Source organism: Boleophthalmus pectinirostris, unplaced genomic scaffold, assembly GCF_026225935.1.
Source record: "Boleophthalmus pectinirostris isolate CB_2022bp ecotype Guang Dong unplaced genomic scaffold, ASM2622593v1 HiC_scaffold_6, whole genome shotgun sequence".
Taxonomy (NCBI): Eukaryota; Metazoa; Chordata; class Actinopteri; order Gobiiformes; family Gobiidae; genus Boleophthalmus; species Boleophthalmus pectinirostris.
In genome coordinates this window covers 28,316,586-28,336,672 of record NW_026571447.1, presented here as the reverse complement: position 1 = coordinate 28,336,672, position 20,087 = coordinate 28,316,586, and the positions used below count along the sequence as shown (strand labels likewise).

Below are 20,087 nucleotides of genomic sequence, written 5' to 3'. Positions count from 1 at the left end.
CAGTGTGGTCAGAATAGAAAGAATTCAGATTTAAAAGTGTTTCTCAATTCTTCTCAAGTCACAGGCCTCAAGTCCAAGTCGAGTCCCAAGTCATAGTCCATTTTATCAAGTCAAGTCGCAAGTCCTAAAAATAGTGACTCAAGTCTGACTCGAGTCCAAGTCACGACTTATAAGTCCCCACCTCTGGTTAATACTGTTTTTGAGTTAATCCCAAAAAGTACTGACATTAAGGTTCCATAGGCAAATGTGTCCTCTGCATTTGACCAGATCTTTGTCATTTTTTGCCCTAACAACATGAAACTTTGCATTGCACACACCGGTCCCATTAGGGTAACACCCTCCAAACTTGAGATCAGTCGGATGAGCAGTTCGAGTTATTTGCATTAATATATAGATGATATTCTCAGTCCTTAAGTTATGGTTTATTGTTGTGGCTGATGCTTCTAAAACCTTTAAAACAGAGTAACCACTAATGATAAAGTCCATTCCATCATCTACTCCTATAATGCATTTCAGTGCCTTACGGAGCCACTTCTGACTCAACTTTAGTCCATTTGGTGATTTATCCAGTCCCATGACGGGCCTAATCTCTGCAGTTTTCTCCTAAAATTTGCAGCACTCTGTTGCATCTTCCTCTGAGTGAAGTTATTTGATTTAGAAAACTTTATTACCAATATTAAAGTGATGTGGGTCCAACCGCAAATGCACAGCGTCAGCAAAGAGGATGTGGAGACGCTCTTCCTCTGTCAAGTCGTCTCTGTTATAAAGAGCTCCAGTCAGCAGCCCCCTGGTGCCCTGCCAACACTAACGCGGCCTGGAGCTTTTAGATAGACTGTGCACTATAAGGGATGGTTACTTAGGTTTTAACTTGAGACCGAACAAAGTGCTCTGATCAGCTGCTGCCTGCACTGGTTCATTATCATCAAAAATATTCATAAAAAATATCAGGAGCGGTTTGAAAAAGAAAAAGTAATAGAATTTTTGACAGTAAGTTTTCAAATCAGGATTCAATTCATTGCGTATTTTAAACACGTCCAGGAGCTTTAGTGTTTGAGGGAAGATTGAAATGTGAATAGCTTTAAAATGCACAATTTAACTTTACAGATAGAGCACCTGCCACCTTTTTCTCCATGGAGACAAGCATGTGGTGCCATCAGGCCAAATTACATGTCAAATCTGCGGAGAGGTGGACCCATTCAAAGTAGATAGATATGTTTAATGTAATTTTGTGAAACATTCTAGGCAAAGAAATTACATCTCCATAGAGACAGACCGTCCACCAGAAATATTACATAGTGCACCTTTATATTTATGGCATTAAATAACAGGCCACGTTACTGTTCAAGTCTCTGGTGAGAAGACCTGCTCACAGTAACAATGCACTTGAGTTATAAAAATATCTGTGAATGAATAAATGCACGAAGGTTTAATGCCATATTGCGAAACATCTAGGTAAAGCAATCACATCTTCTATTTCCAAGCCTAGAATAGGAAGTGTGACAAAGGAACATAAAACTTTTGGCAAATCACAGTGAAATCACAACTTGCTAAATAATTAATTGACTGCTGACAATGGAAAAAAACAAAAGTGTAGGCCTATATTAGTACATTTCTTAAACCCATATCATATGACCCATTGATTTGAATAGTCCTGAAATGCCATGTCAAAATTAGTCTTCCTTTTATGAACAGGTAGAAGGGAGTCAAGGTCTGGGCCCTATAGATAGAAGAGTCTAACTATGTAGTGAATTACCTGTCACCTTTGATTGAGGAGGTAATTATGGAAGTATGCACAAGTAGCTGTCCCAATACAAACACTCAGGTGTTAAAGAGCTCGGAGAGAACTATAGTTTCCCATCGTCAGCATAGCCAAAGCCTGTCTCTGATTGTACGGCCCTGACTCAGCTGTCTCCATCTCTCAGCTAAGTGATTTTTGACACTTTTCAGTCGTTTGAACCCAAAAAAATCATCAGTACGCAGCCAGAGCAGAATGTAAATTTAAGTGGACGTGCTTCAGTCAGTCCTAATCAAGCCTAAAAGCATGATTTGAAGAACAAGAAGGAACCGCTTTCTATGCTCGGGATGAGACACTTTTGGATTTCTCGAATGTTTTTTTTATGTCTTCACCCAGTGGTTCTTAAACTTTACACTCCAAGTACCACCTCAGAAAACAAGTTACAAGTGCCAAAGATCGATTACAGGGCTATTATAGATCTATGCCTAAGTCTAAAAAAGTAAATTGTAGTTCTAAGCAATGGCTTAGTAAAGGAGGACAAACTGAATTCAGCTGAAGGAGCTTGGACTGGAGCTTGTGCTAGTGCAGCCTCTGCAGCCTTTAGAGTGAAATCTTAAGGTTCTGACCATTCACATGAGGCATTGTCCATAAACAAAGAATGAGGAATAATTGTATTTGCACAGGATACCCAGGTTCAGTTGTTGTGATTAATTCCTTTTTAAACCAGAATTCTACTTGAAAATACTCAAGTAAATGTTACATTCATTTTGGTGGCAATAGTTGTAGTTGGGGCATGAAGTGTGAATTGTCACAAGGCTTTAGAATTTAAATTTTTTTAGGCATATCCCCCAACCCTAGTTATTTTTTTGTATCATACTGGTCTTTTTGTTATTCCTGTAGACCTTAAAGGTTATATTTAACACAATATGTACTCTTGTGAGCTTTAAGCCATGTTAAAATGTTGTTACCTCAAAAACACACCTGGGTTTGTGTTTTGTTTCATTGGTTTCATGTGACCCATTGTTATTAGCCCGTCTAAATCGCCAAAGCTCAAAATGCAGATTCTAGCTGACCATCTGTATTTCCATAGACAGGAAAAAAGGAAATGACTTTACAGCAGTTTCAATGTTAACTAATGCATTGACCAAATGACACCATAATGGACCTCATTAAGTGTGAGCCCTAAATAGAGATAGAAACTGAATCAGATGTTAATTAAGGTAGGAAGCACAGGTATTTTTATTCTGAGAAAAAGGTGAAATAAATGTCACTTTTGCATAATCCACGTTGAAAAGTGTTCCCAGGGATTCTCACATGAATATCAGGTCATGTGGGGATTTGTGGCGTGCTTTCAGCAGCTATGCCACCTGCTGATCCTTCAGGGCATTGCAACAAAAGCCTGGGGTACAAAACACCATCAAAAAACAGAACAAGACATTTAACTTGGAAAAATCTTTCTTTCTCATACATAACTTTTTTTTTCCAGCACTGAGGTTGTTTTGACGTGTCATTGACACCTGAAAGTAAGAGTCCTTTTAACATAATATGATTAATGGCTACATCTACAAAGCAATTTTCTCCTTCCACTGGGAACTAAAATTGCTTTACCTCAAGGAACTATTTCAAACAAACAGCTGAACAACGGTGGCTTAGTGGTTAGAGTGCTCACCGACAAGATGGCAGTGCGACCCGAGCTCCGACCAGTGCATACTTTCGCGTTCTTGGGCAAGACACTTCCCCTACATTTGCCAATGCATAAATGTGGTTTGTAGCAAGTGAACACAAAAGTAGCGTACCAAAACTGAATATGTTAGGCCGGGCAATTAAGAAAGACGACTCTGGGAGAATAAAATCATGTTCTCTGGAGTGGAGTTCATTATTATCGCCCTGACTTAATGTGAAGTGAATGAATACTGCACCAAATTGTGAAGTGACTTGGAGCACCTGGAAAAGTGTTGCTTTTTACTAATGCATTTTACAATCTATTTATATTCATACACTAGTGTGCACTGGCAAGTTAAGTGTCTTGCCCACAGAGCAGAGATCAAACCTCTGACCTTAAGATGAGGGGCCCTACGGCTTTACAGTCGCCACAATCCACACTTTAAGAACACACGTTTGCTACTATTAAAACTGTAAAAAAAGCAGTAGTTTCACAAAAATAAAAATAGCATTATTGCTGAAAATGTACAAAATATACATTATACTAAAACATTAAAATACAATTAGCATGTTCTTCCTATAACCATTTGCATATTTTTGTTGAACAGTAACGTGATTAATGTAGTTTTAGAGGTAAAATTGTTTTCTTCTATCAACTCGGGGTTTGCACACAACGTTTGCAATTGAGAATAACCTTTCTAAATTATTATGTTGAAAGATGCTGATGACCTGCTGGGTTTAGGTTGAAGGTTTGTATTTAAAATGTTGTGAACATTCTAGGCCTCCTCTGCCTTGATCTCCATTACATTCCCGTTGCCATTTCCATTGTTTCCACTGGGACAGTTTACCATGTTATTCCAAGTTCCCAACTCAAAAGTCTTTTCCTCCATTGGTTTGCCGATCCAGGCCCCATATCCTTGGACGCTGAGAGCCTGGAAAAACAGCCTTTTAGCTTTCTGGAAGTCCTCGGCCAACATCTTGGCCTGAGCATACGAAGATAAGGAGAGGAGATCGCTGCGCCCAGATCTCTGACACAGAGCGCGAAAGAGGCAGAAGAGTTTGGCCTTACAAACCCGGGACACAGACATTTTATTTCTACAAACAAAAGCTGTCATTAGACACTTGAAACATTTAAATGTTGGTTTTGATTTTCTGTTAAAACTGTTGTGCCACTTACCCATCCAGTTTGCCTTTGGTCCCGTCCAGCACCTCCACACAGTGCTGGTCTGGAAAGCTCCAGTTCACACTGGACTCTTTGGTCTTGCCTGTGTGTCGCGTGGAGTCATACACACTCACTCGTCCCACCTACAGCAGACAATCAGAGACAAAAACGAGAAAGGAGAGAAAACTCCATCAGATCATATTCAGTTTAACACAAGACAAGGAAGCAGAGCTTAGAGTGTGCTGATTGACAATCAGTGATAAATGAAACTTAGCAGTGCTTCTGTTTATATTGTTTTACCTCAGGGTGATTGAGCCTAAACGGCGATGGGAGACTTTTCGCGAGTGCTTCTCCATCTCTCGCAAGTCGACAACAAACGGCTCGTGTCAGGTGCCCATGGCTGTACAAATAACCTGAGACACATAATTTCAAATCTAAAGATCCTGTCAAAGCCGACTTAATATTTGAATCAATAAGCTTGTAATTTACCCAGACTAATGGACTTTAGGTAGATAGGATGAACAAAATGAGACAGCAGCGCCCCCTGCAGTCCAAGCACATTCCAGCGGAGGATCTTGTCACTACAGCTCATGGTGCGCAGCCTCTCCCCGTGCTGAATGCCATCCCAGGTGGGCACAATATCACTCGACTCCACAGGGATGGTGCCTTCACCTGATACACACACACACACATTTGGGACTAGAAAAAAATCATCACTGCAAAGTGCAGACAGTCAGAGTTCTTATTACTCACCGTTCTCCACTTTAGTTCGTAGCTTGCCCTGTTTAGCGTTCTCAAAAAGAGGCTGGTGACCCACCACTTCATCCCCCGCCTCACTGCAGGATTTGTCGAACAGAGCTCCGTCTCCACACGGTGCCGTGCTATGGGAAAGATGAGAGCAAAAACACACAGGTAAAACACTGATGAATGAAGCCAATACAGAGGAGTGTGAAAGAGAAGATACAACATCTGATAGTCCCACCTGATGTAGAGGTGAAAGGTGATGTCAGATTTGATTCTCAGCTTGTTTTCTTCAGCTGGCTCAAATATACTGTCATCTGCTCCATCAAAGTGCCTGAGCAGCTCACTGTACAGAAACCTGAGAGCAGGAGAGAGGTACACTTGTACTGCCCTGCAGACTGTGTCTGACAAGCTAAGTATATTTAGAACTGGTCATCAAACACTGTAAAAAAAATAAATAAAATAGAGCTATTTTTACCGGACAAAGCCCCTTCTGGAGATGATTTCTGCATGGCAATCGTTAACCGTCTCGCCTTTAAGGCTCAGCTCCTCTCCTTTAACACAACGATTCCCTGATGAAAAAAAAAAGCAAAGACACCGTCAAAGGACACAGCTACACAACACCACAAGGTCGTGTTCAGGCCCTTTTGGTTTGGATCAGAAAAGCACATTTATGACGCCTGTGCTTTTTAGGAAAGACACTGAACCCAATGTGAAGCTGTTATACGCATGTCTATGAGGTTCTGTTTACCTGTTCCTAGGCTGACCACAGTGCCCAGGCCCTCCCCTCTCCTCATCACGATGGTGGCCAGAATCTTGCGTCCCAAAAGGCTGTGCTGTATACGTGTGGTCAGGGCATTGAAGCGCTGGTGACTCAACATGGCTATTTGGTCGTGTAAAGTGCTGCCACTCACTGGAAGCTATATTTAGACAAAGGGACAGTACAAACACAATCCATATGATTTTAAATGTACATTTGAAGTATGTATGTATGTAGTGCATGGATGAATGAGGAACAAAAGAGGTCATACCTCTGCAGGGATGAGTTCCCCTGTTCGTGCTGCTTTCTCAGCTTCTCCAATCAGTATCCTCAAAGCAGCATCTGCCGCCTCCTGTTTGCCCTGCTTCTTGTTGGAGGCACAGACGGGAGGAAACCAGCGCCCACCAAGTTTGGCCTGGTACGTGAACCTGAGCAGTGCAGATGGACAGTAAAAAGTTACATTTTAAAAGTTATTATTGACATTATATAGAGTGTGGTTCTCCAGTATTAGGTCATGTGCCACTAACTTTGGTTCATGGGCTGGTCCAGACTGGTCCACAAGTCGGATCTCTGCAGCAAACCCACGCGCTCTTGCATACTCCAGCAAGCCAGAAACTGCATTGTTGTTGAGATAGTTGATAAGGTCTCCCACCCCTGCCTCATGAGCCGCTCGCAGTGCATCTGCTGTCAGAGGGGGCAGAGGCAGACACGGGTTCCCAAAGGCTTCCTCGTCATTGGAAGTGCCCAGAGGAAAGTGGGGCTAACAGAATAAAAGAGTAGTGTTATTCAGGTTTCAGGGCAAGATTTTTCAAAACGAGTCTCTTACCTTGTTGGACTGCAGTCGTCCATCTGCCATTAGTTCTTTAACTGCCTCTTCTGCTGCCAGCTGCCGAGCTGCCTTTTTGCTCGGAGCTGAGGCTTCTGGGAACAACGTCTCTCCAATCTTGACCTGGTACATAAACCTGACAACAAAAATAAATAAAGTCTGTCATTTGTCTATGTAAGAATAAATCTAGTTGACTTGCCAATGTTGTGGAAATTTGCCCTCCTAGAAACGCTGACATTAAAAAATTATATAACAATATATGTTTTAAAATATTTAACAGAAAGTTAAAAAGACTCAACTTTCAATATAAGCAAAAGCATTTTTGCTTCAAAATATGTGTTAAAATTAAGGCTCGCATTTGCCACCAAATGTGCAGAAATCTGCGCCACGGAAAATGTTTTGCTATTATCAAACCAACTGCCTCGAGGACTGCACTAGAGAAACAGCCAAGAAACACTGGCAATACTGTTTCTTGAGTCAGGTGACCCCACATTTTAAAGCACAATCACAAAATCATTTGTAATCTGAAATGAAATGTTTTGCCGTGTTATTTGAGCAGATGTGAAGGTGAAGCAGTTAGTACCTGGGGTCATGTGGAGGACCAGCCTGACCAGTCACAATGAACTCAATGGAGTTGCCACTGCGTTGGCTGTACTCCATCAGAACAGACACTGGATTCTTTCCCCCAGGAAGTGAGCGGGACAGAGGCTGCCGAGCCCCATCAGATGTCCTCATCTCCTCTCCACCGTCTGCTCCCAGCATGTCTTCAAGAGACCCCTAAAAAAACAAAATATTTTTCTCATAAACATTAAATGTACATTTGACTATTTAAGCTCTTGAGTTTTGTGATACTTACACTATCTGAAAATAGACCCGTAGCTTGGCCCATGTTGGCAGTGCCTCCCTCTTCCCCTGAGCCGGGCCCACCCTGCATCTCAGCAGCCAGCACTCGCAGAGCAGCTGCAGCAGCGTCTTTTTTTGCCACTTTTTTGCTTGAGGCCTCAGCGACTGGAAACAGTTTTCCACTCAGCATCACCTGCATGCGGAATCTTAAGCAGGCAAAATAAAAGAAAATCGTTGATTAAAAAACACACAGAAGACAAATTAATTTAAGACAAGCCCATACACAAAATCAAGGCTAACCTTGGGTCATGCGATGGTCCTGATTGGTCAAGAAGCAGGAACTCACAGCTCTCACCAATGAACTGAGCATACTCCATGAGTCCACTGACCGGGTTCTTCAGTTTAACCTCTTGTAACTTCCCCCAAAAGTTCTGTGGAGGTGGTGCAGCCAAAGACACTGCTACAATTCCCATGTTGTTGGCCTGAGGATTGGCCCTCTGCGTTTCTCTGCGAATGGTATTGAGGTACTCTGGGATTTCGTCAGTCGCCCACTGCCCTTCACTGGGCTCTTTAGCCTGTGGCAATGTGAAAGCTGATGCCTAAGGAAATAACAAGATGACCTTTAGTTATCATGAATGGACACTGACATAAACCTCCTTAAATTAATAAAAACTATTGAGAACATTATTTCTCAGATTACTTACTGCTTCTCTGTGGCCATTGTCTGAAGACCCCGCTTGCGGTGGCAGTGGTTCTAGACCCGGTACTGAAGAAGATGGCACAGACATAGAACAGCCTCCACTTTCATTTGTAGCACTTTGCTGCTGCAGTCCACTCTGACCTGAAGAGGACTTCTTTGGCTTTGACGTTTCTTTCCATCCTTTCTTTACAGTGAGTAGAGAGCTCCCAGGTAGGAGGACTTACCTCACCATTTTTGATGACTTCTCCTTGTTTTTCCAAAGTATAAAGTGTTGGGTTGACCTGCTTGGCACCCCTGAGCCCCAGATTCTTAGCAATAGTAAGAGACGTGGCCTCCCCCACACCCAGGAGGTATTGCAAAACTAGCTCTTTCTGTGCTGCCATTGTTAGTTTGAGCTCTGGGGGAAACCGTATCACTGCAGATATTACACTCTTTGTCCTTGGTTTGCAATTTCTCCCAAAGGCAGAGAATCAGATTCTTTTACAGCAGTGCACAGCGGAAATGATGGACTGTGTAAATTCCAGACAAACTTTCAAACCTGAAAAGGATCAACAAGGGCACAATTATATAACATAAAAAACTAAGGGTTGTCTACAATGCAGTGACACTGAAACACAACTGTCCAGCCACCCTACAAGGATACAGCAGGGTGACCGTCTCCCTCAGTCCTCCTGAAACATAAGCCCAGGCCAAAGGGCTGGTGGTCATTAATTATTCAAGTCTTCATATGACTGTCCCTGACTGTACAAATTAACACCAGAAAATATGATACATTTAAGCAGTAAGGTGTACTCTAAACAGCTATGGTTAAACTCGAGGCAATGGACAGTACAGCACTCTTGCTAAGTAACAGTCATTGATTAAGCCTCAAGTGTCATATTTAACATCACTCAGTGTTGTCTATAGGAGCGACATCATCAACAAGAGCACAGCCAATACTGAGTCAGGTTACACCACTCTGCAACATAACAGCACACACAAGTTTATCACATGAATGCAGAGAGAGAGGGACCATGCCTGAGGTTAAACTGGACTAGAGCTGGACCCTGATCCAAGATAACAGCTGACAGAAGAACAAAACTATCCATAAGAACCACTTTGATAATGCTCCTCTGTGTTGAGAGACTCAAAGGTCCTAAAAAGCCATTTCCTTTAATGATACTTGTCTATTTAAATCCTTTTGAGGCATGAATAAAAGTAAAAAAAAAAAAAAGATAAAGGGAAGATACGAAGATACAATAGATAAGCACTGCACCTGCAATAACACAGCTACATTAAAAAGTAAAAGGGACTTGTGTGTAGAGCTGTTTTCCTCTCATACAGAGGAGGCAGAGGATGTTAGAATGACCTATGCATCTGCAAGAGAAAACTGCTTACACCAACAGAAATAACAACAGCTCAGTTCATCCATTTATGTAGTCTTTATGTGAGAAAATCCTTAGTAAATAGATTAAAATAATATTTGTATTCTGCAGCTAGTGTGATGTACGTTTTATGGGGCTTGCATTTCATGAGCCTATGAAAGAAATACCTCGTGCTGGAACTCATCTGAACAATGTAAACAATGAATTATTACACGGCCGGCATTTACAGCTGCAGCTGTGAAGTCCTTAACAAAGGCTTTTTACGCTACGTTATAGAGCACTAACTGGATTGCAATAACACTAGAAGTCATTGAGTAAACCTAAAATATTTATACCCTGATAGCAACAGTTATTTTACTGTAGCTTATACAGGGCACAGCATGCAGATGAATCGCCTTACTTTTTGTGGCGTTTTCCCGCACAGTGCCGCTAGCCTTAGCGTGTTTTAGCTCTTTACTCCTGTCATTACACTGTACCGCATCATTCTGACCACCCGCGAGACTCATTCAAAACACAAAACCGCTTAAACCACAATAAGCCACTGAGGGGGAAACAATAATCAGTTACCATTCGTATTTTATCTCTCACCTTTTCATGATATCTCCTTGTCCTCTCCGCAGTTTGTGCCGCAGTGCTAAAAGATGCGATGGAAACAAAAAGGCACTGATGATGAAAAGTGACGCACTTTTCCTGCGACAAACACACGAGCGGAGGCTGTGCGCATAAAAGTGGCGTAGTGGAAACGGCAACGATCTGAACCATAGACTATAAACAGTAAATTATTGTGTCGTTTAGACTAAAGCTTCATTCTCCTCTTGTCCAGCCAACCAGGAATGTATTATCTTCAATATAAATGTAGTTGTCATGATATACCTCACTAGGTGTCAGCATTTGTTTGTATTTAGATCTTACCAGAACAGTCCATTTCTTTGTTGTTGTTTTTTGTTGATGTTGTTGTTTTGTTTTGACCAGCTGGCAGAAATAAAAACTGTTATTGTTATTGGAATAAAATAAATCACACATAAACAAACCCCTTTTGATTGCATGTACACAAAAATATAGCTGCAAGCAGCAATGATCAGCCCTCACCCTCTGCCACCCAGATCGGTAAAGCAGGTCACTGATGGGCACTTCACTTCTGTCAGTGTACACAAACTTTCCATTGTGGTAGTGTCTGCTCAGATATAAATATTTACTTGAAAATGTTGGTTGGAATATTATTGATTATTGATTTTATACAAGAGAAAGAGCCTTTCAAAGTACTACGCTTTGATCATTATTGATTCACTCCACTATAGGTCATGTTTAGATACTTCTATAGCCACAGCTTCCCTGGGGCAGCCTGACAGAAACAGGCTGCCGATCTGCGCTACTGGCCGCTATGACCGTCAATCACTCACTCTTAACGTATTCATGCTAGGAAATGTGGGTGAAGTATCTTGCTTAAGGGCACAACATTTTTTACTGTCCTAAAACTGTGAAAACCAGAACTATTATATTTCGGTTTGCAGTGGTCTTAAGTTATTCCTCACCCACTTTATTCACCCCCATGAGTTTATGAGCACTTTTACAACTTTCAGAGGCCAGAGTGGAGTTTTGCTGAGATGATAACTAAAACTTGCCTGCTAACACACACTTCTTGATTATAGGACAATAAAACACTTTATAATAAGATGCAGAGAGTACACAATATGCTCTGACCACAAAAGCTGCTTATACAGTACATCTGTACTGGGGAAGTCACATGCTCAAATACATGAGATGAAATCTCAGGTACAGGACCATTAATCCAATAGCACTGAAGGGTATGTCTAATGCAGAGAATTAAGTACAAGAGCATTTGACAGACCCACCATCACCAAGAAAAATTACACAATGCACCTTTAACTGCTAACACATAACATTTAGATCACCATGTTTCCTTTTATTGCTTTGAAAATGCTATTTTTGCCAAAAATTTATTTCACTTTTGTTTTTTGACATTTTAAGACTGCCCTCACTTTGCTGCCTGTGCTAAGTCACTCCCCCTTCAGAGCATTATCACAACACAATCTGTGTACATTTTGCTAATTAATTGCACATCAAATCAGGTTTGTCAAGTTCCTGTGTGTGGTTTAGTTTGGTTTTCTCTTTTTTTTTGTACTTTTTGTAAAGTACTCAAACATGCATGGATGACGTACAGTATATAAAACCTCTTCAGGCATGTTTTTGCTGAGAAAACATTATAATATGGTAGAAAACTAAAAAAAAAAAAAGATTTTGTGTAATGCCCCCTCTTTACTCATCATCTCATCAACCCTCATATTGTTGGACTGTTTTGGAGACATTTGACTTAAAGTTCAGGGGAGAAGAAAAAGTGAAACTAGGATTCTCTGTATTCAATTAAACATGAGGGTTTTATGGACTTTGCAATACAGATCCTCAGTGATGTTTGAAAGCAAAGAAACAAGAATATTCCACACAACCACAACCCCTTTACTGAGAGGAGACAGGATAACCGCTCTTCCACAGTAGTGATGTAGAAAAAATCATGTTTCAGTAAAAGATGAAAGAGAAGGCTTCTGGCAGCAATTAAAAATGACTATTTCCATGGACACATGGACGTGCCATTTTTATTTACTTTCTGAAATTGGAAATACTCAGAATTTCAATTTTGGGCATATTTTTGTGAGTTTTCGCCATTGTTCACTGGGAGAGAAATGGGGGATTGGTCCCCAGAAAAATAAATAATACAAAAAATTATACAACTCCGATACAAAGTCAGTGTTCCCCTTTGTATATGCATTAAAAAAAATTCTACATTTTTGGAAAACACTTGTGCATCCCTATGTCATGGTGTGGATGGCACACATACTAGAAAGCACTACACGCACAGACCATGGCAGCTATTGGATTTGGGATTTTTTTTTTTTTCTGTCCAGTAAGTGTGCAAAAAATAAGTAGACTATAGACTATTGACAAGTTTTTTGAAAATACTTATGGAAATCAATAAGCAAAACCACAATTTTTTCCACATATTTATCATATTATAACAAAGAGTAGGGCACTGCACATGTAAATTAAAATGGTTAAAGACAAAATAGCACACACATTGCTGACATGATTTAGTTCAAAAAAAGAAATCTTACAGTATGCTGTTCAATTTAAACAATTATACAAGGGCATCAATGTATAACAGTGGAAGAAGATGCAGTTCATTAAAGGAAATAACATATCTCAAAACTAAAAGTGATTTTTTTTTTTCAAGGTGAAAATGTCCACAGTCTATTTGTGCTTGAGATATTCTCAGCACATGGCATGAAAAAGGTTTATTTTCAAAAGTACTTTCAATACTCTTTACCAACTGCTTGTTAGCAATCAACAAACTGGCAGTAAATAAAATCATAGAATACATTTTGAAAAACAAAATTAGGTTTGGTTTGCACTGTGTGAAGAGACCACTTGGGGCCCAAGCCCTATGCTTCTCTCTCATCCACACATTATTATTAATGTCACATACAAGATGTGAGCATACTAGACCCCCTCTGCCTTTATCTCCATATCCTCTGCCTTGATCTCTATTACATTCCCATTGCCATTTCCATTGTTTCCACTGGGACAGTTTACCATGTTATTCCAAGTTCCCAACTCAAAAGTCTTTTCCTCCATTGGTTTGCCGATCCAGGCCCCATATCCTTGGACGCTGAGAGCCTGGAAAAACAGCCTTTTGGCTTTCTGGAAGTCCTCGGCCAAAATCTTGGCCTGAGCATACGAAGATAAGGAGAGGAGATCGCTGCGCCCAGATCTCTGACACAGAGCGCGAAAGAGGCAGAAGAGTTTGGCCTTACAAACCCGGGACACAGCCATTTTATTTCTATAAACAAAAGCTGTCATTAGACACTTGAAACATTTAAATGTTGGTTTTGATTTTCTGTTAAAACTGTTGTGCCACTTACCCATCCAGTTTGCCTTTGGTCCCGTCCAGCACCTCCACACAGTGCTGGTCTGGAAAGCTCCAGTTCACACTGGACTCTTTGGTCTTGCCTGTGTGTCGCGTGGAGTCATACACACTCACTCGTCCCACCTACAGCAGACAATCAGAGACAAAAACGAGAAAGGAGAGAAAACTCCATCAGATCATATTCAGTTTAACACAAGACAAGGAAGCAGAGCTTAGAGTGTGCTGATTGACAATCAGTGATAAATGAAACTTAGCAGTGCTTCTGTTTATATTGTTTTACCTCAGGGTGATTGAGCCTAAACGGCGATGGGGAGACTTTTCGCGAGTGCTTCTCCATCTCTCGCAAGTCGACAACAAACGGCTCGTGTCAGGTGCCCATGGCTGTACAAATAACCTGAGACACATAATTTCAAATCTAAAGATCCTGTCAAAGCCGACTTAATATTTGAATCAATAAGCTTGTAATTTACCCAGACTAATGGACTTTAGGTAGATAGGATGAACAAAATGAGACAGCAGCGCCCCCTGCAGTCCAAGCACATTCCAGCGGAGGATCTTGTCACTACAGCTCATGGTGCGCAGCCTCTCCCCGTGCTGAATGCCATCCCAGGTGGGCACAATATCACTCGACTCCACAGGGATGGTGCCTTCACCTGATACACACACACACACATTTGGAACTAGAAAAAAATCATCACTGCAAAGTGCAGACAGTCAGAGTTCTTATTACTCACCGTTCTCCACTTTAGTTCGTAGCTTGCCCTGTTTAGCGTTCTCAAAAAAGAGGCTGGTGACCCACCACTTCATCCCCCGCCTCACTGCAGGATTTGTCGAACAGAGCTCCGTCTCCACACGGTGCCGTGCTATGGGAAAGATGACAGCAAAAACACACAGGTAAAACACTGATGAATGAAGCCAATACAGAGGAGTGTGAAAGAGAAGATACAACATCTGATAGTCCCACCTGATGTAGAGGTGAAAGGTGATGTCAGATTTGATTCTCAGCTTGTTTTCTTCAGCTGGCTCAAATATACTGTCATCTGCTCCATCAAAGTGCCTGAGCAGCTCACTGTACAGAAACCTGAGAGCAGGAGAGAGGTACACTTGTACTGCCCTGCAGACTGTGTCTGACAAGCTAAGTATATTTAGAACTGGTCATCAAACACTGTAAAAAAAATAAATAAAATAGAGCTATTTTTACCGGACAAAGCCCCTTCTGGAGATGATTTCTGCATGGCAATCGTTAACCGTCTCGCCTTTAAGGCTCAGCTCCTCTCCTTTAACACAACGATTCCCTGATGAAAAAAAAAGCAAAGACACCGTCAAAGGACACAGCTACACAACACCACAAGGTCGTGTTCAGGCCCTTTTGGTTTGGATCAGAAAAGCACATTTATGACGCCTGTGCTTTTTAGGAAAGACACTGAACCCAATGTGAAGCTGTTTATACGCATGTCTATGAGGTTCTGTTTACCTGTTCCTAGGCTGACCACAGTGCCCAGGCCCTCCCCTCTCCTCATCACGATGGTGGCCAGAATCTTGCGTCCCAAAAGGCTGTGCTGTATACGTGTGGTCAGGGCATTGAAGCGCTGGTGACTCAACATGGCTATTTGGTCGTGTAAAGTGCTGCCACTCACTGGAAGCTATATTTAGACAAAGGGACAGTACAAACACAATCCATATGATTTTAAATGTACATTTGAAGTGTAGTGTCATGTAGTGCATGGATGAATGAGGAACAAAAGAGGTCATACCTCTGCAGGGATGAGTTCCCCTGTTCGTGCTGCTTTCTCAGCTTCTCCAATCAGTATCCTCAAAGCAGCATCTGCCGCCTCCTGTTTGCCCTGCTTCTTGTTGGAGGCACAGACGGGAGGAAACCAGCGCCCACCAAGTTTGGCCTGGTACGTGAACCTGAGCAGTGCAGATGGACAGTAAAAAGTTACATTTTAAAAGTTATTATTGACATTATATAGAGTGTGGTTCTCCAGTATTAGGTCATGTGCCACTAACTTTGGTTCATGGGCTGGTCCAGACTGGTCCACAAGTCGGATCTCTGCAGCAAACCCACGCGCTCTTGCATACTCCAGCAAGCCAGAAACTGCATTGTTGTTGAGATAGTTGATAAGGTCTCCCACCCCTGCCTCATGAGCCGCTCGCAGTGCATCTGCTGTCAGAGGGGGCAGAGGCAGACACGGGTTCCCAAAGGCTTCCTCGTCATTGGAAGTGCCCAGAGGAAAGTGGGGCTAACAGAATAAAAGAGTAGTGTTATTCAGGTTTCAGGGCAAGATTTTTCAAAACGAGTCTCTTACCTTGTTGGACTGCAGTCGTCCATCTGCCATTAGTTCTTTAACTGCCTCTTCTGCTGCCAGTTGGCGAGCTGCCTTTTTGCTTGGAGCCGAGGCTTCTGGGAACAACGTCTCTCCTATCTTGACCTGGTACATAAACCTGACAACAAACATTGTGTATTTAATTAAATGGTTATGTGCTCTAACTCGAGAAAGGGAATTTAGTATCAGTGTAATTTCTGCTTTAGTTTAGTTCAGTCATTATTTGAAGGGACAGTGACATCTCCATCTTCCCTCTTTGATGGTATTTGTTAGTACCTGGACCTGCTTTATATACCCACCCAGGGGGAGTATTCTTAGGTGCTTTCGTAAAGGTGTTTGGAAACTATCACACACTTTCACTCAGACACACACACAGTGTAACATAACTTGCCAATAATCAGTGAAAATATTGAGTAATTTCTCACATTACTTGTTTTAAATGTTTTGCCGTGTTATTTGAGCAGATGTGAAGGTGAAGCAGTTAGTACCTGGGGTCATGTGGAGGACCAGCCTGACCAGTCACAATGAACTCAATGGAGTTGCCACTGCGTTGGCTGTACTCCATCAGAACAGACACTGGATTCTTTCCCCCAGGAAGAGAGCGGGACAGAGGCTGCCGAGCCCCATCAGATGTCCTCATCTCCTCTCCACCGTCTGCTCCCAGCATGTCTTCAAGAGACCCCTAAAAAAACAAAATATTTTTCTCATAAACATTAAATGTACATTTGACCATTTAAGCTCTTGAGTTTTGTGATACTTACACTATCTGAAAATAGACCCGTAGCTTGGCCCACGTTGGCAGTGCCTCCCTCTTCCCCTGAGCCGGGCCCACCCTGCATCTCAGCAGCCAGCACTCGCAGAGCAGCTGCAGCAGCGTCTTTTTTTGCCACTTTTTTGCTTGAGGCCTCAGCGACTGGAAACAGTTTTCCACTCAGCATCACCTGCATGCGGAATCTTAAGCAGGCAAAATAAAAGAAAATCGTTGATTAAAAAACACACAGAAGACAAATTAATTTAAGACAAGCCCATACACAAAATCAAGGCTAACCTTGGGTCATGCGATGGTCCTGATTGGTCAAGAAGCAGGAACTCACAGCTCTCACCAATGAACTGAGCATACTCCATGAGTCCACTGACCGGGTTCTTCAGTTTAACCTCTTGTAACTTCCCCCAAAAGTTCTGTGGAGGTGGTGCAGCCAAAGACACTGCTACAATTCCCATGTTGTTGGCCTGAGGATTGGCCCTCACTGCATCCGTTTCTCTGCGAATGGTATTGAGGTACTCTGGGATTTCGTCAGTCGCCCACTGCCCTTCACTGGGCTCTTTAGCCTGTGGCAATGTGAAAGCTGATGCCTAAGGAAATAACAAGATGACCTTTAGTTGTCATGAGTGGACATAACAGAAATCTCTCATTTTAAAAAGATAAAAAACAATATTTTGCACATCACTTACAGCTTCTCTGTGGCCATTGTCTGAAGACCCCGCTTGCAGTGGCAGTGGTTCTAGACCCGGTACTGAAGAAGATGGCACAGACATAGAACAGCCTCCACTTTCATTTGTAGCACTTTGCTGTTGCAGTCCACTCTGACCTGAAGAGACTTCTTTGGCTTTGACATTTCTCTCCATTCTTTCTTTACGGTGAGGAGAGAGCTCCCAGGTAGGAGGACTTACCTCACCATTTTTGATGACTTCTCCTTGTTTTTCCAAAGCATAAAGTGTTGGGTTAACCTGCTTGGCACCCCTGAGCCCCAGATTCTTAGCAATAGTAAGAGATGTGGCCTCCCCCACACCCAGGAGGTATTGCAAAATTCCCTCTTTCTGATTTGCCATTGCTAAATCTGTGGAGTTTGTGCTGGTGCTGAGGATTGTCTTGGCTTTGAGACTCTTCGTCTAATGAGGAACAGGAAGAAGAACAACTAGATTCAATAATCACATCAGAGTCCTCTTCCCCCTCTTGATCTGTGCTTTTTGAGATGACCGGGGATTCCTCTTCAGGTTTTGGAGCGTATTCTGGGTTGTTATAAAGGTGACAGGGAAGACTCTGTACTTTTTGATCCTCGCTGTGCCTGTATAGACTCCACTCAGGAGGGTTAAGACCCTGCTTGCAAGCCTTTTGTGATTGTTCCAGTGAATAAAGCACTTTGTTGACTATCTTTTTGGGAAGATGTAACTTTTTAGCCAAGAATTTAGCAGGGATTCTTTCGTCTGGCTTCAAGGCTGCTAAAGCTTTGTATACCTGCTCTTGGATATCTGAGGTGAGGGTAATGCTAACTTTGCCAGAACTCCTGGTTGAAGGATATCTCTGCTGTTCTCTTATGTTGTGCTGCTTTTGCTGAATGGATAATGTCTGAAAAGTGTTACATATGGGATCTATAGCAGAGGACCATGACCTATTAGGGTATGGAGTGCTGTTTGTATTGGCTTGTAACTGGTAAGGATACACTTGCCCCTGACCTGGAGTAGACTGTGGGTGTCTAAACCTCTGGCCCTGGCTCCCCCTTCCCCTTTGAGCACTTTTTGGGAAGCTACTGTATCCTGCCTCCTGCTGATTTAGGGGCACAGATGACCCTCTTCCAGTAGGTCTGTATTCTGGTGCCTCTGAGCTTTTCCCTCTTAAGAATTCAGCTTGTTGTTGCTGAAAAGTCTGAAAACCGTCAGGGTGGCTGGAGACAGAGTTCGGTGAGCGACTCTGGTCTACAGTGTAGTGTGATGGGGGACTGGTAAACACAACAGAAGCGGCAGGACGGTTTGGGCTGGAGTAGTAATTCTGATATGCTCCCTGTCGGTACGGCGAGTTAGGTCCAGACCGGTAATAATCCTCTCTGGTTTGTCCGTGGGGTGAAGGATGCCGGAAATAGTGTTTATTATAGGGCCCTCCTCTACCTCTGCTCATATCGCAGGGGTGGGATTAAAAAAGTACAGGGCTTGTAGCTGCGTGACTTCACTACCTCTTTTTACACTGATAGCAAATCTTGAGATAAGTTCAGCTTGTTGTGGCTTGGAAATACCTGAAAGACAAAGCGAAGAAAAAAAAGTCAGGAATTCAGAAAATAAACAATTAAAAGCGTTTAAATTAAACAGTGGTTGACAAATAAGAAATAAGGAAACGCTTAAATCAGAAAAGTGATGCTTGAACTTAAATAGTGTGATGTGAACAATACAAGACCTATTGACAGAGCAAAGAGAAAACTGACCAGCTGTCCTACAAACATACAGCAGGGTGACTGTCTCCCCCAGTCCTCCTGAAACGTAAGTCTAGGCCAAAGCGACGGCGGCAATTAATTATTTACGTCTTTGCATGACTGTTCCTGGCTGTTCAAAATAACACCAGATATGGATGCTGCTGACAAATGAAACGTGATACATTTAAGCAGTAAGGCACAGAGGCAGAGTGGCTTAGCATCTGGCCTCACAACCAGCAGTTTACAGGTTTGAATCTCAGATCAAGTGGAGTGGCAATACCTAAATAGTTACAAGTCCATTCCAGCTGGACAATGGACAGTAGTGCACTCTTCCTGAGAAAGGGACATTGATTACGCCTCAAGTGTCATATTTAACATTGCTCGATGTTGTCTATAGGAGCGACATCATCAACAAGAGCACAGCCAATATTGAGTCAGGTTACACCACCCTGCAACAGTTTATCACATGAATATGCACTGACAGACCAAAAGGAAACAACCAATATCTACAACTTCTATTACTCCTCTGTGTGGAGACTTAGGGAGAAATTATGAGAAACCTGTTTTGAAATAAAAGATGGCTTTACGACAGAGATAAACAATGATCAAGTTTAAACGTAAAAAAGGACCTTGCAAAACAGGTTCTACGTTTTGGAGAAAAAAAATCTTACCCAGAGTGTTGCATTGTCTATTGGTTGCTATTAAGAAGAAAAGAAAAAAAAAAGTTAATCGTTTCTATCTTCTAAACACACAATAAAGAAGCTGATTTCACGAAGCTTTGATTTTGCGTGATGTGCTTATTTCCAGTGAGCCAAATCTTCCGCGTTGAACCTACCCCGCCTCCA

At 42.2% G+C, this 20,087-nt stretch overlaps 1 protein-coding gene across 1 annotated transcript; it reads right to left on the bottom strand.

Annotated features, from left to right (window-relative positions):
• Positions 1–2,950: 2,950 nt before the first annotated feature.
• adar (adenosine deaminase RNA specific) lies at positions 2,951–20,070 on the bottom strand. Its single transcript, XM_055163894.1, is given in 35 exon segments — positions 2,951–4,492; positions 4,575–4,702; positions 4,860–4,972; positions 5,049–5,231; positions 5,313–5,440; positions 5,542–5,658; positions 5,779–5,872; positions 6,052–6,220; positions 6,332–6,488; positions 6,588–6,820; positions 6,887–7,022; positions 7,470–7,663; positions 7,743–7,935; positions 8,030–8,328; positions 8,434–8,586; positions 8,588–8,899; positions 13,313–13,646; positions 13,729–13,856; positions 14,014–14,043; positions 14,045–14,127; positions 14,204–14,386; positions 14,468–14,513; positions 14,515–14,596; positions 14,698–14,814; positions 14,935–15,028; positions 15,208–15,376; positions 15,488–15,644; positions 15,744–15,976; positions 16,043–16,178; positions 16,549–16,742; positions 16,822–17,014; positions 17,109–17,413; positions 17,513–17,900; positions 17,902–19,068; positions 19,914–20,070. Coding segments are annotated over 34 exon segments (6,852 nt in total). The 5' UTR covers positions 18,954–19,068; positions 19,914–20,070; the 3' UTR covers positions 2,951–4,173.
• Positions 20,071–20,087: the final 17 nt, after the last annotated feature.